The sequence below is a fragment of the Leuresthes tenuis genome, unplaced genomic scaffold, assembly GCF_036924035.1.
Source record: "Leuresthes tenuis unplaced genomic scaffold, fLeuTen1.0.hap1 SCAF_22, whole genome shotgun sequence".
NCBI classification, from domain to species: domain Eukaryota; kingdom Metazoa; phylum Chordata; class Actinopteri; order Atheriniformes; family Atherinopsidae; genus Leuresthes; species Leuresthes tenuis.
In genome coordinates this window covers 14,898,406-14,924,413 of record NW_027325376.1, presented here as the reverse complement: position 1 = coordinate 14,924,413, position 26,008 = coordinate 14,898,406, and the positions used below count along the sequence as shown (strand labels likewise).

Here is a 26,008-nt window from a genome sequence, read left to right as displayed (position 1 = left end):
CTGAAGACTTGGTCTATTTGGGGCAGTAAAACAACAACATGATGCTAGAAGAGCAGTTCCTTCTCCTAACATCTGACCATTTAAAACTAAAAATAAACATTCACAGTTCTTGCAAATGTAGATGGTGTTTTATTGCCCTCCAGTGGTCAGATGTCCCAATTACATGTTCATGAATATGTTTAAAAGTCATATTTTAAGAAAAAAAAGCATGTCGCAAATCCATTATTTGTTGTATTTTATGATGACGACTTGATTCGGGCTGAGAGCAGTTCAAACTTTTCCATTTTTGATCATGGCCATGTCTGTTATTAGAAAAAAACTCATATTTTGACTGAGCTTTTTACCTCTGAGTGGTCGTGCTGTAGTTTTGCCGCAGTGAGGGTGAGAAATGCTCTCTTATTAAGGAAGGGAAACAGAGAGAAAAGGTTGGGGTATGCCAAATGAAAATTAATGGCAACAGGTCTTATGGAGGGATGAATCCTCCCCAAAACCCAGACCTCAACATTATTGAAGCAGTGTAGGTTCATCCTGACAGAGAACGGAACAAAAGAGGAAACAAGTGCTTTGGGAAGTCCTTCAAGAAGCCTGGAGAACTATTCCTGAAGACTATTTAAAGCAATGACAAGAAAGCTAGGATTAGAGGGTCCAGGCTGTGTTGGAGAATAAAGGTGTTCAAAGCAAATATTGGCTTTCAAGCTGTTTTTTCTAAATTTTCTGAGTTTCCACGTCTGCACGTGTTTCCATTCTTCGCTGTAAGTGCCTCATGTTTTCCGGGCAACAGTTAAATAAGTGATGGGATGGATCAGGACGTGGCATAGTTTTTGGGTTTTTTTTCTAAGTTGGTTGTGCTCACATAATATCACAGAGCAAAAGTTTTCCAGCAGATGATAAAGAAAAACGGGCTAATAACATCCGGTGGTCTGTTGTGGGGATGTGAGAGTTCCCGTCACTTCGATACGTGAGTAGTGAAAGTCTCTGCGTGGAGAAGGTGTCTGATTTACGTCTTACTCGCATAAGAAATAATGAAAAGTGCGGGCTGAACCGTGGCCAGGTTGATCACCGATCGCCTGGATTTCACGAGTGTCACAATTAAAACGGCAGGGAACAGAGAACGAGCGGATGGATGGGTTTTCTGGTGATTCATTTGGTCATAATTAGATTGAACAGGATGTGAGCGCTTCTGTGACTTCCTGCGCGGCTTAAAAGCGGCTGGAAACTCAGCGTTGCTCTGTCCCCGCCCGCTCCTCTTCTGCTCCGGCCGAGACTGCACTGCTTACCGCAAGAAATCAGCTCGTCCTGCTGGTGTAGGGTTTGGTTTCGAATAGCGGACGGTTTCTGCCCTGTTTTTTCATTTTTTTTTTTTTTATCAGGATCTTTCTAAAGCGTGGCGTTTAAGTCTGACGGTAACGCTACGTGTTTTATGGCGTGCCAGATGTGTGCCAGACTGCTGCGGTGATGGTCATTGTGTTGATTATTTAACCATCACTGATCTAAAGGAAGGACTCCGGACAAGGGAGGGGGGGGGCTGTGCTTCTGAGCAGACGCATGGTGAGAGTATTCTGCTAATTAGAACACAAGCGCATGATTTATTATCATCAACATTTACTTTTAAGCCCCCTGATTGGCTTCAGATGTCCTCTGCTGAAAAGATTTCAGTTCTATTTTCTTATTATTTATATTTAGTAAAACTGTTCACTCTTACAAAGCTCATTACATAAAAAACACAGAGACAGAATGGGCAAAAAAGAACAAAAAAAAAGAAAAAACGTTCAAGCAGTAACAGGGTTTGAAGCTGAGCCCACACCAAGAAGATGGTGGGTTGTCAAAAGTGTCCCTAAAGTTTCAAAATTCTGACCGAACCTTGAGGGTAACTGTGGTTGAAATGGAGTTTATGGCTCACAATTCAGGGCATATCATCCTTTAACTGGGAGATCATGTCAAGTGTCCTTTGGCAATATAACAAATCCCATAAACTGTCTCTCATGTATCATCACTATGTGAGTGTAATACTGTGCTCTGATTGTGCGTTAGAAAATGCGTCTTGTTAGATAAAGCACTGCTGAGAAAGATAAGTGATACTAAGTCAATGTATCTGTTTAATCATAATTTTAACATGAACAAACTGGAGTAACCCAAAGCTCTGGTAGATTTACTTTCAAACAAAGCTTTATTGTTCGGCAAAAATGTTCTGCAGACATGATCACAATGACAAAAAGCCTGTAATAAATTGGTTATGTGAGTATGAAGCATTAAGTAGCTTTACTTTTACTCTTTGCTGTGCTTTTTCTGATGAATGCAGAAGTTTAAGAGGAGTAAGCTGCGGACAGCGTTGCCCTTCTCCCTACTTATCTTATCACGCCTTGGTCATAAAACCAGGCTTACCAAACACACACATGCGCACACTTGCCGTACACTAAACAAACTGTTCTCTCTGTCAAACACACATTGATCTCTGCAGTGTGACTCTCTGCACTCTCCCCCTCAGTGTACTGTGGTTTGGATGTCTGTAAGTGGCCGTTCTCACTGGGATTGACTGACTTAAGCAGGTAAGAAATAACGTATTTGACTTTTTTTAGCAGCCGCTTGCATCTTTTCAAACAGATTTGTCTGAGGTCTAAACTTATGTAATGACTTATGTAATGAGTAGAGGATGGTTTACGCTGAGGGAAAACAGACAATTAGATTTAGCTGCTTTGGGGTTTTGGCATTTTAACACACAAAAAAACCATGAAGCCTTTCGAAGGGGTTTTCACCCACATAAGCCTCAGCTTCAACGTGATTGAAGATTCTAAGGGACTTCTCAAAGGTGAAAGTAATCCTTACCAGAAAAATAAGTATTACTTATTTGTTCAAAAACCAAAATGCAGAGGTTTTTATCAAACTTGATGCACATTTTCTGTTGAATCTGGATGGAAATGCAAACAGACTCTAAAGCTAAAGTACAGGAGCGTGTGGCCAAAAGTTGCCCCCTCATCACTGAAAGCTTTTAATCATTTTAAAAGATATCAGGAATCAACAGGTCTGCTCTTTGAAAAACAACACTGAACATGAACTGTTCATGTAGGAGCTGCATTTTTGGGCATATAACACAGCCTATCTGTAGTTGCCAATAAGCAACGTTGAGATTTGCAGTAATTATTTCTCTTTTCACTTAAAAGTGCAAGTTGTGGTTTAAGAATATCAGTGATTTGAAGTATAAATGTACTTTTTGGAAAGGATATAAATATACAATGGTTCTAGTCCAAAACTGGTGTTTATGTAGCAGAATACTCCTCACTTCCTTAATGTAGTCCGCTTGCAACTGTATTTTTATGTACAAACACATAAAACGTCTTGTTAACGAGCCATCGCCATAGTAACAGTGGGGAGATTGATTTATATTTGTGAATAAACTAAGAAGATATCTGATGTTGCATGACAAAGCCTCTGGATTTCCAGTCCACGTATGAACATTGAAGCTGAAGTCAGAGAAAATTTGAACCTTTAAGTGCATTCTCATAAAACTTTGGTTTCAGTGCCCAAAACTACATCTGTGTTTAGAAAACGGGTGCAGATGCACAGAAAAATCTGCTGTTATCAAATAATGCGGTTTGGGTTCAAATCGTTCTGAATGAATATAATCACAACTAAACTCAAATGGATCACCATGCTCCGCTCCTCCAAGGTTCACGCTCTTTGCATCTTTTTGTAAAAACAGTAAAGCATTACTGTCCAATAATACAACCAAATTAACCTAAAAGCTGCTCTCATTCACATACTGTTCTGTTTCCTTCGTCAGACATGTTTTCTTCTCTGATGTTTACCTGTGAAAATAGCTGGGATTCATTCAGCCACACCACTTGTGCATTTGCAGAAAATCTTTTATTTATTCTAATGATCCACCTTAATGTAAATGAAGTGTTAATATAAAGTGTTTCTCCAGTGCTTTGGGTGCCGGAGGACAGTGAGAAGGATGTCACACACGATGACCGAGACTGGGCTAAATGGAGACTCCAAACACAAGGTAACTTCCTCTTTTCACTCCGGCATTATGCACTTTAGTAACAGAGGATGTCTTGGGGTGAATTAACTACTTTTCAAACCAACAGAAGTATGGCGCCACTGTCAGTTTCCACAATATTTACTACAAAGTGAAACAGAGAAGGGGCTGTTTCTCCCGGAAGACCACGACCAAAGACATCCTCGTTGATCTCAAGTGAGTACACTGTACGCTGTGTCCAAAACGTGGGGTCAGGGGAGCACAATGGACCATTAATCATCTTAGAAGTGTTATGTTTAAATTGATTTCTTAAAGCCCTCATTAGAGTTAAAGAAAGTGAAGAGTAAAGCCAGCTTCTTTGGTGAAAACTAAGAAGACACCAACAGGGACGTTTTGGTTGAGAATAAGTGAAAATGTCTTATCTTGCCATATCTTTGTCAGTTTTGACAGAGCGAAAGGGGAGAAATAACATCTGAAAGTAAAAGAAGCTTCCTTTATTGGCCCACAGAATCTTTATTTTGCCTTGGAAAAAGCATCCAAATATTCTTTCTGCAATGGCATATGTAAGCGAAAGGTCGTTCATCCTGGTGTTTGAGAAGAAATTACACGTGAGAGCTAAGGCTTGAATCAAAGGCTGTATTTCAGAAGGCATTAGAGACGCTTTTCTACGTAGGAGACCATGACACAGCGATAAAATTTCGAAGCCATTTAGCTCCAGCTCCACCACGTGCTTGAGTTACAGCATTTTGAAACTATTTCCTGCTGTTCTATTTAGTTGCCACGACTTAAATGATCAATTGAGGAAATGAAACTGTCGTACTAAGCTGTAGTATCAACTCTTGGTTACGCTTGTGCCACATATCATAGTAAAATTTTGTTTCAGTCAAAAAAAAAACCTTGAACACCGTCTAACACGTCTTAGATCAGCATTCTGTCGTGATGAGATTGTGATTGAGATTTCATTGTGGTGCTGCAAGAGTGGGCTCATCTCACATTTTTTTTACAGAAACACACTTTTACTTACACATTTGGTGTAAAATGGCGTAGGACCATTTGACCCAACCTGTAACAGACTTTATCGTAATATGCAGTCCAAAATACTGACATACTGTTTCTGCTATATTGTTGTACATACGGTACACTCTTCTAGTTCAAAAGCTCCTGCTCCACAAGACATGAGTGGTTTACATAAGACTGGTGTCAGTGTTGTACAGTTTTGTTATATGCAGTCATGGTGCAGTAGTTGCATAAATTCTATTCCTTCCTGAGAAGGTGGGGTATGCCGTCAGTTTGGTAAACCGATGTTCCACAATCTTCATTAACAGTTATTGTGTGTTTGTTCGTCTACGTGCCATCGTTGGCCCACCTGGGAAGCAAACGTGACACGATCAAGCCTGTTCTGGATCAAATGCTCTCACATGTTTTGAGGAAGGAAGTTTCATTGGTGGGGAGACTCAGGTTTCCACTTTGCTTCTGGAACACACACATATGTACATACATAACGTTGTCAGAGGACAATAACTCTGAGCTTAAACCAACAAACAGGCACAGCGGCAGGATGTTGACCTGCCTCGATACCTTTGCAGCTTCACGATGTGAGAAAGTTCAAGTGTTAAAGTCACAGAAGCTTGTTGACTTTGGATTTTAGTAACTTCAAGATAACCACTAGATCTGCAAGCATACTAAAGATGAATCTGGAGCCTACAGTATGTTCCTGTCTTTTAGGATATAAATGAGTGCAAGAGGCAAAAAAATGGGAATTTGTCTGGTATTAAGAGAGAATACTACAACCAGCAGCCAAGAAATTTCCACCTTCTACTCGCGGCATAGTTCTGGTTTCCAGCTGTTCTGCCGTAAAATTGGACAGGTTTAAAACATTTTTGTCCCTACTAGTCATTTAGACGACAATAAAAATTTAAATTACTTCACTTTTCCTTTAAGAACAGTCAATGCAAATGTGCGGCTGTACAAATGGTAATGTTCTTTGGTCCAAAACTGAAACATCTCAACATTTTACTCAGTCAGTCACGATTCTCACAAGATTTGGTGACTGACTTTTCAGCCTTCAGTTGTTTCGACTGAAATGTCTCAAAAACTTAAGGATGGATTTTCTTGATTGTCATGTTGGTCTCTACCATAGTGTTAGTGTTGCTCTTCTCTGATAAATCCAGAACTGAACACTCAGGATAAAGTTCAGTCCAAGCCTTTGCTCCACTGGTGTCAGAACTTACCAGCAAGTCATAGACTCTAAGAACCCATTAAGTCGGATTGACTCCCAAATGAAGGCTTGTATGCTGCAGGGGTCGGTATGCTTATGCCATGGAGAAAAAAAGCATTTTGATTAGTCTTTTGAAAAGAGTGCCTTGGAGTTTTTTCTTCATTTTAGTTCAAATGTTTGCTTTGTGGCTCAATCACCAGCAGGTGATTAGTATTTGATTGTACAGTGTTGTGAAAATAGAATTTTCTATGTGTGTGTGCGTGCGAATGTTATGAAAGCTGTAATCAGTCAAAGGGCACTTTATGTCTCTTTACAAATACTTTATGGTTTGAATTTCCTATTCATAATCTGTAGTGGCTTGTATCTTTGGTAATATACCCCTACGTGTGTAATCATTGACAGAGTTGAAGGTAGGTTCAGCCTGTGCTTTAATGAATCTGTTCTCTTGACAATGAAGCTGGCTGCTGTGACACCTTTCCACGCCGTTCCTTCGTCACCCAAGGTGTATTTCTATCCTCATCTTTATGTGATCGTGAATGTCTTGTCATAGTTCTAGAGCTGGAATTAATTTATTCATATTCATATTCATATTCATATTCATATTTATTCATTTTGTCATGTTTTCAGAGATTTGCTGACAAAATGATATTTGGACAAAGGGAAGTCATCTCCCTGCATATGTCAGAGGCTGTGAAAAGTTCAAATGATGAGTGATTAGTGTTGCACAACAGCAATCAGAATCAGCAAAAAGATTGGAAAAATGTCCATGAAAGGCTGAGAGGTTAAAGTGAAAGAATCGTCCATGGCCGCCATTCTCATTTGGTTTTTAATGTCCAAAACCCGAATGAACATCCTCCAAATGTGGTGAATCTGTCATTTTTGCCAGAGGATTTAATGTGTAAATGAAAAATGAGAGAAGAATTAACTGAGGTTAAAAAGGCGAAAGAGAGAGCCATCATAAAGGAGGAGAGGGAAAAACTGCAGCGTCACGATAGCAATGTATGACTTTGCCGACTGGATGATTTGACATGTTGGTGGGGGGGAGGTGTTGTCATAGTGTTTCAAAACTGCTTCAACTAAGCTGGCACTGCTTTCTCAGTTTGCTGAGGTGGTGGAAAAAAAAAAACGGTTTCAGTTCCTCGAAAAATAACACAACTTGGTGCTAATTATCCGGTTTTAACCTCCCAGTAATGCAGAACTAAAACTGCGTCACCGTTAAGAAACGTGGGAGAAAAAAAACTGAGGAAATGCAGAGATGTGCAGGCAAAAGAAGCACCTCTAAAGAGCGGAAATCATTCTGTTCTTTCAGCAGGAGATCTTCGTCAGTGTCGGCAAAAGATAATTAAATGTTGATCAGAAATGAAAAGTAAAGCTTCTAAATCACCTTTGTTATGTCATCGGTTTGCTTCAGCATATGTGTATGATGTGCCCTTCCATTTAAATGTTTTAAATGTGATAATAACCTGAGTTTTTAGTTGGCAGATTCAAAATTTGTCCAGAGTGACAAATCATTCAACAGTCATTTACTGATATTTCTCCTCTTTTCAATGATCTTGTTCTGTTGCTGAAAGCGGTTTGCATCAGTTGTGTGTCGGGTTAACCGAATGATCCAACAGCCTCAGAATAATCCAGAGTTGAGAATAATTCATGCGACATCCCAAACAGATGAAGTGAAAACCTGACAGATAAGGTTATACAGCGGTATGTTGCAACACAAACAGTTTCTTAGACGATCCTGTTCTGTCACACGTCGTATTTGATTGACGTCGGTTTAGCATTTTGGCTCTGAATTGAAGAAATCTCAGTTTTACGTGTGACTGATACCTCGCCTCCTCTCCCTCTGATGGGAGGGACAAAGATGTGAGAAGTCAAGGAATGTGACAATTCAGAAGTGAGGCAAGGGCTTGGTGATTGCTGTATGGCTGAAGTATGAGCAGGTGACTGGTACTTGACTAAAACGTCTTCTTATAGTGTGAATGTTATGGAAACTCTTAACTGGTCAAAGGGCGCTGTGCGCTCACATGCAGGCAGTTTATAGGCACGCACCGGTATCTTTTGTATTTTACAGTCTGTGTAATCATTGACAGAGTGAAAGGTGGATTCAGCCTGTGGTTCACGTGATGGTGAATTAATAATATATATTAATAATAATATATATAAAATAATATTTTTGGCTTACAAAATATTTCCACCACACTGACCTGACCACAACATGATCATGTGATAAAAGTTGAATTATGTAAAGCTGGATTCAAAGCGAAAGGAGGCACCTTGGAAGAATGTAAACAGGATCGTATTTTTTATTTGTGGGGGGGTCTGGTACTGTACAGTAATATAATGGACACTGTCGCTGTATATGATGATAGCTTTTCCCTGCTGTTAATGTTTCCTCTGTGTTTCTCAGTGGGTTCATGAAACCAGGCCTGAACGCCATCATGGGAGCGACGGGAAGCGGCAAGTCATCGTGAGTGCTGCAAATATGTTTCTTATGAGAGAAAATGTTGAAGACATATGCGAATACGAGTCAAGTTTTCATTCAGATTTAGAAATTCACCAACCATCGCTCATCTGTTAGTGTTAGCAGTTTGTTCATCTCTTAGCTCCCTTGCTGATTCTGTATTTCCAGTCTCTAAACCAGGCTTCCCTGATCTGTTTTTCCTTCAGGTTTCTGGACGTTTTGGCTGCCAGAAAAGACCCTTCGGGCCTGTTAGGAGAAGTCCTGATCGACGGAGCTCCTCAGCCTCCGAACTTCAAGTGTCTGTCTGGATATGTGGTGCAGGTGGGTTCAGCGAGCAGGAAGTCAGGCAGGAAGTGAGACCTGCAGCAGCCAGCCCAGAATTTCTTTGATTCAGGAGCGTTTCCTGGAAGGAAGAGGCTGCCTGCAACAATAAGACCAGCTTCGCCCAAATCTGTTTTAGTCTGATTTAAAAAAAAAAATGTTTTAGAGACTCTGAGGTCATAAATCAGAGGAAAGGAAATGAAATTCAATGTGGAAAGATGTTGTTGAACGAAATGTTCATCCAGGATTGTGTAAATGTTTGAGTTTTTATATGTTAGTTTTAAGCCGCAGCTTCCTGTCTGCAGGACGACGTCGTGATGGGAACTCTCACTGTCCGAGAAAACTTTAGTTTCTCAGCGGCTCTCCGTCTTCCATCAAGCATCACTCAGGAGGAGAAAGAGCAGAAAGTCAACAGGCTGATCCAGGAACTGGGACTGGGAAAGGTGGCTGACTCCAAGGTGAGGAAGAGAGTTCGCAAAAGACAAAGTGAGCACAAAGAAAGAAAAATAGGAGAAAAGATTAGCAACAACATAGGCGGTAACACCGAAAAGGTCAAAGGAGACAGTAAGTTAGTAATTAAAAGAGGATGAGGGACAAAAAAGCCCAAGAACCATGACACAGATACAAAAAAGTTATTTATAAGACAGAAAAGCCATGAGATGAAAACAAAAACATAATGGAAAAAAAAAGAAAAGTAAAAAAAAAGCATGCAAGTTGTACACTGATCATTCCAGAAGGTACAACATAAAAGAATAAAAGGCTAAAAGGAAAGAAACGGTCAAGAAAGGTACATAAAAGATCATGGAAGGCGAGGAGCCACAGACAGAAAATATAACATTAATAAGTAAGTAAATGGTGACGAGGGATGGGATCAAAGACACATGAAAAAATCTAAAACAAAAGGAAAAGGAGAGGTAGGAAAAACACAAAGAATTGAAATGCTGACTGAAAGGGAAGACCATAAAGTGTGATACCTGTTTTTGTGCAGGTTGGCACTCAGCTGATTCGCGGGATCTCCGGTGGGGAGAGGAAGAGGACGAACATCGGCATGGAGTTGATCATCGACCCGTCGGTCCTTTTCCTGGACGAACCCACAACGGGCCTCGACGCCAGCACAGCTAACTCTGTGCTGCTGCTGCTGAAGAGGTGAACACACCCACACATTCGCACTCCTGTCGCTGCGAGCATCCCCGCTAAACCTGATTCTAACACCAGCCCTGAAACCCTAACCCTAACCCATCCTGTGCAAGGTATGTCCCAAAGTCGGCTCAGAAGTTCTCAGTTCCACATCCAAAAACAGCAACTAAAAGATTAAAAATAAATCTGTATTCTCCAAACCTTTTGTCCTTAAGCTACAAATAAGCGCTGTGGACTGTGTTTAACATCAGAGGGTTGCTTACAATTTCTCAACATCTGGCCACTTTTACAATAAAACCTGACAGCATTGACTTTTAGAAGGTCCCAGTTTATTCTGTTTTTACCACCACAGTGACTAGAGACTACATGACGTCTGGGGGATATATTATGCCCTAAAACAGTCCTGGTTGGAAGGTTTTCCTTTTGAGTTTACTGGTACTTTGGGCAATTTTTGACATTTAATTGCTCATATGAAGGAGCACAGAGTACTTTTTTGGTGATACTTCCAACAAAAGCTCGTTTTTTTTTTTTATTCCAGTGATATTAGAACGATGGAACTGTTTTCAATTGCACTCCATGAAATAAAAAAAAAAACCTAAAATGAACCTACAAAACAACTTTTTTGCTAGTGCTTGAACAAATAGGAGTGTATAGGTGACATACAGCAAAGGAAATATCATCCAAAATACTTAAAACATTGAATTTGAGTTAAATCCACGTTTCTTTATCCTTTCCAATTCTGTAGGATGGCGAACAACGGCCGCACCATCATCCTGTCCATCCATCAGCCTCGATACACCATCTACCGCCTGTTTGACAGTCTCACTCTGCTGGTCAGCGGCAAACAGGTCACCACAGCCTCTGTTTTTAGATTTTCAGTGATTTGTTCAGTGATTTTTTTAAATTTTTTATGGAAAGAACCATGTTTATCATTTTAACCGTTGAATGTGTCGTTACAATGGTCAGGTTTACCACGGCCCGGCACAGACAGCTCTGGAGTACTTTTCAGACATCGGTAAGAATGTGAACTTGTGTGACATTTTCAAAGCGATATTGAATATTTGGGGATGTTTTGTAACTCAGCTGGGGAACTGTTTTCAAGGATACACCTGCGAGGCCCACAACAACCCTGCTGACTTCTTCTTGGATGTTATCAACGGAGACTCGACCGCCGTCGTTTACAATAACATGGACGAAGAAGGTGGGTTTGGCGTTTTTCAGGATTCGCAGGAGACGGTGAAAACACTGGACGTTTTCAGCTGAGGCAGTTCGGATTTTGAACAAGATAAACCTTTAGAAATCCCATTGTAGTTGTAGGAAGTTGCAACAACCCTTAGCTTTTCTCCAGCCATGGCCATAGCAGCTGAGGTCCAGCGTTTTGTGAAATCCTCTGGCTTCTCAAAGTGAAAATAGTCACTGGATCCTTCAGCAGAACAAAGCAAAGTAGGAAAAGGTAGGAGGAGTTATCAGGCTGTGACTGATAACAGGAAGGGGAGCAGTTTAAAGCGGACTCTGTGTGTTTAACCACCCTTTTTATAGACCCTTTTATAAAACTTCATTAAGGTCAGTTCAGTTTTTAGGTAATTTCTTTTTGTTCTCCAGATTTCATCATTAGCTCTTCTGTTCTCGTTTACACACTAGGGAGCGCTGCAAAGAGCAGTTCAACTTGATTTCCTATAATCCTATTTAAAACATTGCAGAAAGAAAAAATATTTTTGCTGAATAAAACTGTAGGGAGTGTTCCCTGAGGAAAAAATAATGACGATTATCCAGGCAAACCAACGTTGTCATCTAGATTGCACACAAAAGGCTTGAAATGAAACTGTTTGGCAAAGATTAAATCAAACCAAATCTTGGCAAAGTAGAAATGCAAAGCTCTCCCCTGTTTCTGGGCCCTTCAACCCTCTAATGACTGTCATTCAGACCCTATCATTTGGACTTGGTTATCTGACTTCAATCTTTCTTTGTCCATGACCAGATGCAGACTCCGTGTCGTTGTCCAGAAGAGGAATCGAGGACAAACTGGTGGAGGAGTACAGAAATTGCCAATTCTTCAAACAAACCAAAGCAGAGCTGGGTAAGTACAAAAAGGTTTCAGTTTTAGGTCCAAAACTCCTTTTAAAGTGTGCTGAAGTCTCTACCAATAACATTTTTAAGATTCTTGACACAAAAGAGCAACATCTGAAGTAAAGTCCATCAGATCCCTGCTAGGTGTAGTTAAAAGAAAAATAGAAGACGCGATACGGCCGCACGGCGACACTAAACAAGCATAGAGACAAAGCAACCACAAGGAGACGCCGACAAAATGACCACGAAGAGACACTAATGGAGACAAGAGGTAAAATGATCAGAAAGACACAGAAAGCACCCATAAATACTGTAAAATACAAAAAAGACGAAGATATGTGAAATCAAGGAGATAGAATGACATCAAAGAAGTGCAAAAGACACAAAAAAAAATAGAAACAATAGTAATGTCCTTTGGAGGGGCAAAATTAAACAAAATAAGAACAGACTGTTCATGGCCACAGACATGCACAGAGATGCCAAACACCCACATAAGAGTTGATTTTTGTAAAAGCTGTTAAGCGTAAGAGTGTAGAAATACAGCCGAATTTGTGCTCAAACCACAAATTTTCTGACAGCGCTGAGATTGCAAGCTATCATGTTTTTTTAACTTGACCTCAGCTTAATGTAAGAGAAAAAGTGTCTCAAACGAGATTTTATCTTACTTTTGTAGTCCTTTGAGTGGCAAACACAGTGCTTGCAAAACTGAGCAACCACAGAGACAAAGATAACGGAGACACTGAAAGTGTTTGAATTCAGGTTGTATAATGATAATGATAAACAATTATATTATAATTTGATCATAAATGGTAAAAAAAAACTTCATGGAGATTCAATTTCCTCAAAACTAAGACTTTACGGGACACCTAATGAACATAAACATGAACTGAGGAAAGAACTTGCAGAGATGTTTGCTGTGAACGAATTTGTTGCACCTTCTGTGTCTCAGAAAGGATTGTTCAGGGAAAGCAGGCAACCCCCTCTGCTCGCACCAGAACCATCACCTACAACACCGGTTTCCTGACCCAGTTCAGATGGGTTCTCAAGAGAACAATCCGCAACCTCCTGCTCAACCCTCAGACCTCCATCGCTCAGGTAGGCAAACAGAGCAAGCTGATTGGCCGATATCGGACGCTTAAAGTTTGTAACTGTAACATTCAGTTGTTGTGGTGGCTGCAAATTCACTGTCGTAGCTTGTTTTAATCATTGCATCTTCATGTCGTTCAGGTTGCAGTGACGCTCTTCCTCGCTCTGGTTGTCGGAGCCCTTTTCTTCAACGTCAATGACGATCAGAGTGGCATACAGAACAGGTATCTACTCCTTCATTTACCAGTTGAGCAGCGCTGATACTGTGGGTACCTCTGTTCTTTTTTTTTTATGTTTATTTCACATCATTCGCACATCACAGACAACCTGCAGCCCATGCAAACACGTTTTACAGGACAGGCTAGAAGCCAAATGAGGCTTTTAAAGATACCGCCCCGAAATATCTTTAAAATTCATTCAAACAAGAAGTCTCGCAAACAATAAACAGATCAAATACTTGCTGAAGAACTGAAAGCAGCAGTACACATAACTGTAGACATAGCTGAAATACTGCTAATGGTTACAGTGTGTGCCAGCCAGTGTGTGTAAAAATGGATGTATCACATGTGCTCAAAGTGAATTACGTAATTGAATTTGTTGTGTGCTCGAGTCTGTACTGTGTCAGGTCGTTTACTGGATGGTTGTTTTCAGGGTTGGCGCTCTCTTCTTCATCGTTGTGAATCAGATGTTCAGCTCGCTGTCGGCTGCTGAACTCTTCATCTCAGAGAGGAAACTTTTCACGTGGGTCTGACACACTAACATATGTACACTTATGAGGACATGGTGCAGGTTTTTGGAAACCAGCCCTTTAATGAGTTATTCAAGATTTTTGGAGGTATTTTTTTATGTACCTCTTTAGTCAGGATGAGAAGAACCAGGTCAAATTGACAAAACTTTTTAACAGTGACATTGTGGGGACTTGGTATCCATCTTGGGAAGTCATCTTGGGATTAATCAAGTCAAAGTTAACTATTGAAAGGGATGTGAAACGTCACTAGAATTGTTGAACTTTTACTTTCATTCTGTAGGTTAAAAAAAAAAAGAGGCCAATCTGTGCTCAACATGTGAGTAAACACTGTGGGGACCAGCTGGGGACAGATATCAGGTCCCCACAAGGTCACCAATTAGTAAAAACATTTTTATCCGTGTGTGATTATTATTAGTTAATCTTACAGCGTTAACAAACAGCTGTGGGTATTCTGATTTTAGATTGTGAAGATTAACAATCTTCCTTGTTTACAGTTGGTTTCAGGAATTTGTTTGGGGGGGGCAGCAGCCTCACATTCTTTCCAAGAATTAGATTAGGGAAAATCAATATCAGTGTGTGCTCTTTGTATTGGCATAAATCTGTTTAAACCCCTGCTTTCTATTTCATTTAAGACCCCACAAAGCTCGCTTTTTTTTAGCTCTGCTTTTGCTGTAAGCATGGGCCATATGTTTCAACATCAGTCTCATGTCTTTATGACCTGGTTAGAATAGTGAAATAAAATCCCAGAACCAGAACAACCAGTAGCTTGGCTCTGTTCAAAGGGCAAAATTAGACTTCGTAATGTCTGTGACAACTATTCCCTCGAAGCATTTAAGTTAAAAACGGAGCGTGAACAGCAGTGTGATGGCTCTGAGATTTTGTAATGAGCTTAAACTGTTTGAACAAGAACAGCAAGAAGTAGTCCCAACACCAGCTTCACACACAGTGGTCGGATTGATATCAATGCTCACGTCTCGCTTTGCTGCCCTCTACAGGACAGCAGTGAAATCTACAACATCCTCTGATGAAAACACCTCGTTTTTAAACACTTTGAAGCGAAACACGTGCCAGTTTAACGTTTTTCGTTTAATGATTACACAATAGATACATACATTTGCACAAAAAAAGAAATTCAAACATCCCAGCGATGCATGTCTTTGTTTTGTATGTTTTCATGGAATACTTTTAAATCTTACAACTTTTCAATTGTTTTTTCTTTGCCTGCAGTCATGAGTATATCAGCGGTTACTACAGGGTTTCTGTGTATTTCCTGTGTAAGATCCTGTCTGACATCATCACACTGAGAACCATCCCCGCCATCGTCTTCAGCTGTGTTGCTTACTTCATGATCGGTGTGTAGAAGACAAACAAACCAAAGAAAAAACTATTTCCATATGTACTACTGCTACTTTTGAATGAATCTCTTTTGTTTTGTAGACGTTTTTACAGACTTTGTTAGTTAGGCGCACATTTTTGCCTGTTTGCAGGTCTGAAGGCCACAGTCGCGGCCTTCTTCACCTTCATGTTAACCGTTGCTCTGGTCGCCTACACCGCCACCTCCATGGCCTTCGCGATCTCAGCCGACCAGACGGTGGTGGCCATCGCCAACATCTTCATGACCATCACCTGCGTCTTTATGATGGTGAAACCCGCGCATCTACATAAAACGGCGCACACTAAAGAAGCTATTACTTTATGCTTGTGCAATCCAATTTTCCCTTCAGTCTTCAGCTGAAATCATGATCATCACTCAGATCCAGCAGGGCAGGCAGCATAAATACCCACCTTAGTGTGGCTGACAGGAAAACACTAGTGTTTGGATCCCAAGCAACAACACAGTCTTCAATTGTGAATTGAAGTCTGTGAATATTGATGAAAATGTTTCCTTTTAGGCTGTACGTTAACCAGCAGGTGATTAAAGGCATCTTTTATTCTCTATGACACATTTATTTTATCAAACGTTAAATGACTCAGTAAACGTTGATCGCTCTAATCAATCGTCTCTGCCTGCCAGCAACTTTCAGGGAAATCGAACACTTTGGCCCTTGTAATGAGTGTCGCTGCAGTGTTTTGAACCAACTGACTAATACCGGAGTACAGTGAATTACAATAGTCAAGACAAGCACACATAGACCTGATTTTTGAGATGATCCTAAATCGAAAAAACAGAGCTGAATGTGTTTGCCTTGAGTATCGAAACTGAAGCTGAGATTGCTTCAGCCTGTTCGATGTATTGATTATGGATGTTCCCATATGACGATGTGCTGCTTTTGATGAATGTCTAAAGGAAGCTAAGGACTCTATTGATTGTTACAAACTTCATTCACATCATATAGCAGAGTGTAGTACTCACACAAGAAAAATAAAACCGTCATGGCAATTATTAAAACAACGCTGTTTTTTGTTTTTAGAGATAGACCAGCGCACTTTTGAGTTGTTTTAAAAAGAAGAGGGAGTGGAATACAAGTGAACTGATCTCCATTTTTATCATGCAACCCTCCCATGCGTACTGCCTACTTATTTCTCATATTTTCTGTAGATCTTTGCAGGCTTGTTGGTGAATCTTCCCTCCATCGTCAGCTGGCTTGCTTGGTTAAAATACCTCAGTATACCCAGATACGGCCTCAGTGTAAGTATGCATACCTACATTCTAATTTGCCCTCAATAGATAGTTAATCACCCTGTGGGATGATATCTGGGAATTAAAAGATACACGTTTAAAGCTCGGTGCAACAAGATAATGTTCATGTCGATTGATCTGTCTCCCTCTGCAGGCTCTGCAGGCTAATGAGTTCCCCGGGCTGAATTTCTGCAAGGAGTTGAATAGCTCCTCCATTCCTCCAGGATCCTCGTAAGAAACGCTGACACACTCACAAAAAGCCGAGCAGTGATACTAACGCCTGATGTGGTGTCTCTGGTCCAACAGTAACCGCTACGCAGTGCTGTCAGAGATCAGCAGATTGCCACACTGATTGCTCATCAATGTACACACCAGCATGTGTTGTTCTCCCTCTGAGGTTGTGTTTACCTAATTTACAAATCAGAAACCAAAGAGGCTGTGCTCTCTTTTTCACATGGTTAGTGTTACTTTTTAGATAAATGTTACCCGGTTTGTTAGCTGGTAAGCTACTGTTTATTACGGAAGCTAGGAGCAGCTATGCTTGAAACTGTTTTTTAAATCTCATAATCTCTAGCTATTGAGACGAGGTTTCTCAAGAATAAGGGTTAATATATGTCTTCCAGTCACCACAAACAGTGGGATGCTATTGTCCTACGTTTTGTCTCAATATATCTGAAAATGTGTCATTCAGTGAGCTGTTCAGGTCTGCAGAGGAAGCATACATCACTCCATCACTGTGTCTTTGCCTAACTTCAGCTTCTCCTCAGAAGTGGAAAGTTGACATTTTTTTGCTTTTGCTTTTTTCGTTACTACAGACATCAAATCTCTTTGTACATTATACAGTTCACTAAAGTGAAGAAACAAGTGTGCTAAGAGGAAATATTGACCAAATTAGCAGCAGTTTTAAACAAAATGCAGAGGAACACAGGGAAGTCCGGAATTTATGGAGCGATATATGACGGAGGAATTATGATATATATTCTCAGTATTAACCGGTCAGATATATTTACGTTATATGTTGCGTGTTTTAACATCTTCGACCGTAAAACGCGTGACTTTTAAGCACACCTCGCAGATTTTCCCCTAAAAGCGAGACCGATAGCCTACCAGCTGTCTGTGACCCAGCTGCAGATGTTGGAAATGTAAGTAGCTGTGAATAGTAGAAAGTAGCTGTGCAGTGAAATTGCCAGCAAAGTGTTTTTCAGTTTGATGAGTGGTCTGACCTCTTATATAAGGGTTATTAAGTACTACAGGTTTCTAAACAGGAAGACCCTGAGGAAGAGAGGGGCTAAGTGGAGTCAAGTGGGTCATTCCACACCCTAAAATGATCCATTTGAATAGAGGTGGAAAATACGCTGTACACACTGTACTGTGTCTGTTATTTTGATAAAAGCATGTCACCAACATTTTATTAAGACCTTAGGATATTGTGTCAGCTTATGAAAACAGAGCATACTGTGTTCCCTTTAAAAAAGGTGAATCTGCCAGCCAATCACTGCCCACCTACTTGAACAGTTAAAGCTCTTCTCAGGCTGTCAATAACATAAACTTTGTTTGTCTCCAGCTGCACAGGAGAGGCGTTTCTGGAGGAGCAGGGCGTCGAATACTCCCCCTGGGGCCTCTGGCAGAATCATCTGGCTCTTATTATCATGACCATCTGCTTCCTCATCATCACGTACCTCAAACTGCGCTTCATTAGGAAGTTCACCTAGACCTTTATCATCACCAGAAGTTGTGACAGGAAGCTCTGCAGCAAAAGTGCTACTTAATACTGATTTTCTTTTTTTTTTTCCTTTTTTTTTTTGAAGATATGATTTGTAATTTTACCTCAGTTAGGTCGAGAGTGGCATCCAGTTGATTCATGTGATGAAATGAGCTGGGATCTGTCAGATGACGTGTGTGCAAAATGATATTTCTTATTTCTGAAGATTGTGGAAAAGGAAGTTATTCACTCCGTGTTAATGGCTGTATCGCATTGTGTTGTGTATTATCTAAACTGTATCCTGATTATTGCACTTTAAAAGCTCAGAGCCACGCAAGTGCATCATCATTTTGTATTTATAAATTTGTACAAAATAAAACAGAATTTTCATTTGAAAACCGCTTTTTTTTAATACAAAATATTTATCAGGAGGGAAAAAAAGAAAAGAGAAGCAGCAAATTCTCTGTTAAATCTGTTTTAACAGATATTGTTAGAAAGAGAATGTGTACAGCTGAGCAGAAGTGATCTGGAACAGAAATAGAAACCCAGAGTCCTCCTTAAAGGGATACTCTTTTCTCTTTTTTTGATGGGTTAAGTGTTCTCAATTTGGACCAATCGGGAACAAATCCTGATGGGCGGGCTGAAGCTGAAAGTTACGCAGAGGAGAGTCATGAGAAAAGCTCATTTTTGTCTGTGTGAAAGAACTAAAAAAATTTCAAAGAAGTTTGACCAAATGTGTTATTGTGGTTTTTTACACAGCTTCAACTTCAGCCTCAGACAGTTGTTACGTTGTCATTAAATCTTCTCAATAGCAGAACACCCAGGTTGCGATTCTCTACGGCAACTGGTAATTGTTTGATGCAGAAGTGATTCGGCGTGCTCGAACCACGAAGAAATTTTGTTTTCAATGGTGAAAAATTCCCTCCTCACACGGCCCTCTTCTGAGTAGCTTCTTAGCTTGAGCTCGTCTGTCAGGAAACCATCTGATTTTCCAGCCTGTAAGCACTTTAACCACGTCTACTAAAGAGGAGACTGACACAATTTCAAATATTTGTCTCTAAAGCCATGCAGAACGTATACGTTTGTAGTTGTGACTTAAAGGTTTCAACAGATGAGGAAGATTTATTGACACTGGAAAACTGTTCCAATTCAAGGCTCAATCTCCCTTACCGATTAGTTACTAACAAATTAAAGTTAAAAAGTTACTAAGCTGGGTAGCTGGTAACAGACTAAGAGGTCTGGAAGCAGAGAAGTTCAGGAATGTGTTCAGGAGCAGATCAAACTTCCAGAATGCTGTTAATTGTATATTATATTCATTTTTCTGTCTATGTACTCTGTACAAGTGCATTACTGGCATCAATTTTTAAAAAATATTTTTTTAAACACAGTGGAGTTGATCAGTGTACACTCTGAATCCTCTTTTTGTGCACGTTAAGTGTTTAAGTAAAGGTTCAAACTTGTTAGAAATCGTATATCAAGAAGTACAATAAGCAATCACCTTCTCCAATTACCCAAACACATCTATTGGATTTGTGTTATTTTCTGTTGCGTTTCACCTGAATGGAAGCAAACATGGTTGTTTGAAAGCCTCTCAAGCAGCAGATATGAGTTTACTCCTCATGGTGGAACTAGTGGAAAGCCTTAAATCTTACTAAAGATTCTTCTGTGCGGCACGAACGTCTGTATTAAGTGTAATTTGAATTTATCCGATTTTTTTTTTTGCCTTGCCCACCATCTGCACGAGACTGACTGAAAACAATCAGCCTTTTTGTTCTGGATGTGACTACATGATGGGAGGAGATCACGAATGCGGAGTAATCAGAGTGCTATGGTTGACTGTACAGTGGGTGTGTGCATGTAAACAGACACTCTCATCCATAGCAACCCCTGCTTTAAAGAGCATGAGTCTCAAATGTTAGGAAATACACTTTACTAACATTAGTAATGGGATACAGGCAGAGAGCTGCTTTGTGCTGTTGAATGAGTAACTGTATCCATAAACTGTTTAACATTTATGGAGCAAAGCTCCAACCCAACAGCTGAGGCAACAAAGAAAAGCTGCTTTATCCCCCTCAAATTAAATCAAATGATGGTTTTTTTTTTCACACTAATCCTACAGATGTGTTTGAGTGAATCAGAGAAGGAGGTAGCGTGACGTGCTTCTTCAAATTTCCCTTATTGTGGCGTGCAAATGTTTCTGTGTTCACAGCTGTGGGACATTTGCTGCCTCCATTGATGTCGCGCAAGAATGTCTGCGACAACCTTCCCTTATACAGTGGCCAATTATTTCTGTTGAGTAAATGCTCTTAAATATCATCTTCAAAATACACTTAAAGCACCAAAAACAAGAGAACTCCAAATGCTGAGACACATTTAGGAACAGTATATAACTTTAAAGTTGCTGCTGGTAAAAGTAGTTCTAACGTCTTTAAACTCGTGAGCTTCATCTGTAATAATTCATACTGCTTATGCTACTCAAAAGAAACCGAAACATGTTAACTGAAGTCGTTGAATAGCATAAAATGAAAACTATCAAGTAAAAATAACCTCCTGATTCTGTTATTTCTCAACATAACTGCAATGCAGACTGTGTTCTAGACAATCTGAGTCACATCAAGGTGATGATTTCTCTTTACAGCACACGTGTTTTAGAAATCGCCTTCCTGTAGATCAAACAAAGCTTTGGGGTTTAATGCTCCAGTAATCTGGGCTGGAATATAATTACACAAGTTACTGTTGTGAGGTTTAGCAAGATAGTAACAAGAACATTAAAAAAAAAAAACCTTGTGGGAAACTCCATCACAACTGATGACAAGGCGACAAAAGCTCTCAAAAGCCAGATTTTTTCTGGCTTATTGTTCAACAAACATGAATGTTTCAGAATGTATCATCATGAAACACATTTTGGAACATGGGCCGAATGAAACTGAAGAGTTTGGGAACAGACAAAATAATATATGAGGCCTTGTTAGGGTCGTTTTATCGGAAGTGGAGTGTTTTGTCTGGTTCAAGATGTCAGATGTATATTTCTGTGGTATCCAACCACCAGATTACTCAAATTCTGCAAATGAAATTTCTGCAGTCCTCCCTCATACGAAGCCTCGTCTTTCTGGTGCAAAAAATAAAGAAAACGTTTTGCAATGGATTACCACCCTCTGGTTTTCCGAGTAACCACACCCAACAGAGTAAAACATCTACTCAGTAGAAAGTCAACATGCGGCCTTATCTTTGTCTTCGTTACGATGCAGTTTTGTTTGCAAAATACAGGAAAGTTTCTCTGCTTTTTTGGTGTCATAATGTTCCCTTAAGAGCGACTTTGCACGTTAGTTCCTCTTCTTTCGTAGCAACGCGCCAAACAGAACATGAGCTTATTTTACTGAGAGGTCACCAGGGTCAAGCTGATACTGGAGCTCCCTCTGCTGGACCGCGCAGGAAACAACTTTCACAATCAGATCTTTATGGCTTTATGCCTGAAGCATTTACAGACTGCAGTTTTTTAATTAAAACTGGGTACTGATGTTTGAAATTTCTCCACGGTTGAAAGTAAAACCAACAACTTTATGGTAGAACTGTAGCAACAGTTATGGTGTGTGGTTGGATGGTACCTGCCTTGTTGTTTTGAAAACTTTTCCTTTTCTCCCCTGTGAGCAATGCTCGGAAAGCAAAGCAATGGACCCGCAGTTCAAATCCAGTATGAATGAATCACACAAACCTCAAACACATCCTCACAAATCTTGCCTTGGCAGAGCAAAGAGACACCCCAGGGACCTTCCACAGCACAGCAAATCGAGTATTGTCGTGAGGGGCCTGCAATCAACTCTGGTGACTGAGTTGCATCTGGATTCCACCTCATGTAGCTTGTAGCCCAAAGTTATCGAAGAGGCAGTTCAAAACTAATGTTCAAACATGGGGGAAACCTCGAATTTCAGTATCCCATTCCAGTTAATACATTTAAAATCTGTAAATGCCTCATCTGATGGAATCCAGATGGACCTGTCCAACTGGTCAAAATTCACTGTTATACTCGGCATGAAACTCAGCAAGTTAATAACTTATAGTAATTTACTTATTGTATGACAAATTATCTAACCGTTTCACTACATTATGCGAGGTAGGTATCATTTAATCTTATCCAGACACGACAAAATCCAAGATCCAGACAATTTTAGTATTTTGGATGTTTCCACTTTTATAAAACAACTTGGATATGGATGGAAAAAAAAAGATTGCATCTCATGAAACAAAATGTGGAATAATCTCCAGTAAAGGCTAGAGCTGGAAAACACATACTCTTGTGAAGCAGGGTGCTTCTCTGAGGTTTGATGTTGCTCCTTAAAGCCCCCTTGAAGGAGTGCAGTTTGACACAGAAGCAAGGATTTAGAGGGTTTTACTCTTTCGCAACTCAGAACCACAAACCCTGTCAAAGCTGCTCTGAGTAAATTTTAAAGTCTAGACACTATCCATCCTTTCCCTTCGTTTCCCCTCCCTCCCCACCTGCTTTATTCTTCATCACCTTCCTCTGTCAGTCTGCAGTCTGTCTTCTTCCCTTCTACTCCTTTTACTTTCTCCTGGTCTTCTCTAATTTCCACCTTTTCTCCTCGCATTGCTGTTCCTCCAACAGAAGCCATGCCTCTCAGTTTGACTTCTCTGCACATCATTTTCCTCCTCTGTTTCCTCAGAGTTTACAACATTGGCTTGATCCAAGGTGAGTGCAGAAAAATCTCAACTATTTCCCTCACCACTGATCCATGTTGTTTGTTTGTACTGGATATATGCAGTTCGCAAGAAAACAAACTACGAAAGACGTTGATACAGGGGGCACACGTGCAATTGTCGTAATTTGACCGTTTTTTAAGTTGTTTTTGTTTTTTGGACACATTGTCTTCATGGCAGTTTAGCAAACAAAAGACGGAGTCAGAAGAAAAACACACCTTAGTGGTGTCTTCATGAAATATGCAACAGACTGACAGATCAGATAGCAGCACAGACACCTTAAGACAAACCGATCGGTTGACCTCGGCACTGATAAAGAAGAAGTTCACTGTTGAGTACTGCAAGGTTATCAGGGGGCACAAACTAATTCAGGGCAGTTGAATTAATTAGGGTAATTTGCTTCATTGTCAGTTTTATATCATTTTAACTATCTTAGTCAAAGTCAAATGGAAACACATGCGACGTGAAAAAACTATGCTCAGGGTCTATACATGCAAAACTGAATTTGAAGTTAATGTTCTGGATGTTTCGAACCTGCTTTCAAAGATCAATGGCTCCCGAGTAGCATTAGCTTCCTCTTAATCCCTTAAAATTTCTGTATTACGTTTAATACTTACTAGACACAAAGAAATCACGACTTACCACAGCAGGTTGTGAGGTTAAACTGTAAGAAATGTCTAATAAAAAAGATTAAAGTTATATGTAGGTCGGTCAGGAAACATCTGTAGCTCTGCCTAGTCATAAGCAAACATCTAGAAATTACTATTAGAAAGAGAAAAATAGATAAGTCCAACCACATTTACTTGAAAAAGCAAGATAGTAACAAATGAATTATTAGAGAAAAATAGATAAGTCCAACCACATTTACTTAAAAAAGCAAGATAGTAAGAATTGAATTATTAATTCATGGAGAAATGTGTTGCCATAACCTGGCAAAATCTGTATAATGTAGTAGAAGTCTAAGGTGTGCTTTTTAATGCTGTATAACTTGAAATATTACCAGTTCACATCTTCTATTGCCTGTTTGTGTGTCATGCTCTAAACTCTGATTTTCAGTTCTGATTGCAAGTATCTTGCCAGCATTTAGGGTATATGAGTGTGCCTGGAGAAAACAAGCAAATTTCCTCACTGCTTGATGTTATGGAGTTGATGTCAGGTAAAGGACCAGGGAAGACGGCAGCCATTACACCTCTATGGTAAATGTACAGGTGGACATTGAAATTATGGACATTCTGTCTCTCCTGAAGTCAGAAAGGAAGTTTAGTGCCCATTAGGTCATTTTTCAGGATGATAAAGCATTTTGCCAAAGAGCAAAGAGTGTTCCAACTTTTCGCTGGGAAATAAATCAACATAAATCAAATAAATCAACAACTCAATGACATGACCAACAAACAGTCTGGGAAGACGGAAAATGCACAATACTGAACCTGCCATATATAAATACCATATTGTATTTCTATCTGCTCAGAGGGTGTAGTTTTTAAGTATTTTTCCACACTGAACTCTAACCTCGGTATCTTGTTTTTATGCACATGCTGTGGGATCAGCCTCTAAAATCACTTCTGTCAATTTCTACCCATAACCAAATGTTAAACATCTGCCCACAACTGTTTTTTTTAAAGAAAAAAAACATCTTCTTGTGTTACAGTGTCTCACAAAAGCTGCTGCATATTCATCATTAAATGAAAACACAACTGGATGTATGTGGAAGTTGCTTTTGTAAACTTACCTCTGATTTCTCTCCATTAGCTCAGTCCTTTTCCCCTCTGCCGGGATTTGAGCTTCCAGAGATTGACGGTTCTGCAGTCGATGACACCTGCCGGATTGTCCTTGTCAGCACATCTGATGCAACCAAACCAGCTACTACAACCTCACCCATCACCAGGAAGGTAAGTGCTTGGTCAGCAGGAATAAGCAACATGACCCCAAATAACTTTTAAATGTAATTTTAGATTTGCAAAGAAAATGTGTATTATTTGTTTTTATACATTTTATAAAGTCACAGGCACCTAGAAGCCTCTCAAGGCCTTTAAGCTGATTTAAACGCTCCCGTTACTGGACCTGAGCTGTGAATCTCGCAATGATCTCAGTATTAGTCAGCATTATATCTAATGTCTGTGTTAGACTAATGCAAGAGAAATAAACACAATTTGATATATTCAATGTGATTTTACAGCAGGTGGTGATTACAACCAAAAAGCCAGCTGTACAACCGCTGCCACCACGGAAACCAGCAACCAAAGCGCCAATCAGGACACAGCCAATTGCCGGAGGAGCGATCCCTGCCAGCCACTCCAACCCCACTCTCAGCCTCCTCTACTACCTCCTGGCCAATAGCAGACGTGGTGTGGCTGCTTCTCAGCCAATAGGAGGTTACCGCACGGCGTCCAGTAGCGATGAGTCGGCAGCTGTCTGGAAAATAGGCTCATTTTCTTCAGAGGACTCAAGCGATGAGTCTTGAAATCGTACCATGGGCACATTTTGAGCTGGTTGTTTTTATGCTTCGTGACTTCAGTTTTTAAACCGATTGACTGAAAACAGTTTTCTGGATCATTTTCTCTTTTTAACAAGTCATTGCGTCAGGTTTTTCCCACTAAATATTCGGGGAGATAGAACAGTAGTTGTTGGACCCACCAGTTGTAACGAAGTTTGTGTATTAGTTCACGGCCATTTGCCCAAAATCAACAAAACTCAGTCGGTTGTTTGCTTTCCAAAAACTTCTTTTTCTTTGTCATTCAAAAACATTTGCATTAATACAGTGATTTCTGCAAAACAATTATTCAAACTGTATTTACAATTATGTTGCATCTTTGGTGCTTCAAATGTGTTTTGCATAATGAAACAAACCATCTGTTGTGTGACTAAAAAAGGCTTCATGGTTGTGTTTCACTGTAGATTCACCATCCTTTGGTTGTTTAATCAGAAAAGTACGTTAGAAAGATTTTACAACATACAGAAC

At 40.0% G+C, this 26,008-nt stretch overlaps 1 protein-coding gene across 3 annotated transcripts; it reads left to right on the top strand.

Annotated features, from left to right (window-relative positions):
• The first annotated feature begins 1,380 nt into the window (after window positions 1-1,380).
• abcg2a (ATP-binding cassette, sub-family G (WHITE), member 2a) lies at window positions 1,381-18,734 on the top strand. Of its 3 annotated transcripts, XM_072376300.1 has the most exons (20): window positions 1,381-1,548; window positions 2,486-2,546; window positions 3,923-4,003; window positions 4,089-4,195; window positions 8,602-8,661; window positions 8,862-8,976; window positions 9,282-9,434; window positions 9,965-10,122; window positions 10,859-10,961; window positions 11,080-11,128; window positions 11,216-11,314; window positions 12,092-12,190; window positions 13,130-13,275; window positions 13,408-13,490; window positions 13,918-14,007; window positions 15,242-15,366; window positions 15,502-15,656; window positions 16,554-16,643; window positions 16,789-16,865; window positions 18,199-18,734. In XM_072376300.1, exons 3-20 carry the CDS (start codon window positions 3,953-3,955, stop codon window positions 18,344-18,346), a joined length of 1,908 nt encoding a protein of 635 aa, XP_072232401.1. In that variant the 5' UTR covers window positions 1,381-1,548; window positions 2,486-2,546; window positions 3,923-3,952; the 3' UTR covers window positions 18,347-18,734. The 3 variants fall into 3 exon arrangements, with proteins under 3 accessions (XP_072232401.1, XP_072232402.1, XP_072232400.1); XM_072376301.1 differs by lacking the exon at window positions 1,381-1,548 and having other exon boundaries at window positions 2,134-2,546; window positions 12,098-12,190; XM_072376299.1 differs by lacking the exon at window positions 1,381-1,548 and having other exon boundaries at window positions 2,134-2,546.
• Window positions 18,735-26,008: the final 7,274 nt, after the last annotated feature.

What these genes read in the sequence shown, in the direction of transcription:
- abcg2a (XM_072376300.1), top strand. Translation starts at nt 3,953, where the DNA reads ATGTCACACACGATGACCGAGACTGGGCTAAATGGAGACTCCAAACAC. An exon ending in GTGCTGCTGCTGCTGAAGAG is followed by an intron (nt 10,123 to 10,858) that starts GTGAACACACCC and finishes CCAATTCTGTAG; the next exon opens with GATGGCGAACAACGGCCGCA. An exon ending in GGAGTACTTTTCAGACATCG is followed by an intron (nt 11,129 to 11,215) that starts GTAAGAATGTGA and finishes ACTGTTTTCAAG; the next exon opens with GATACACCTGCGAGGCCCAC.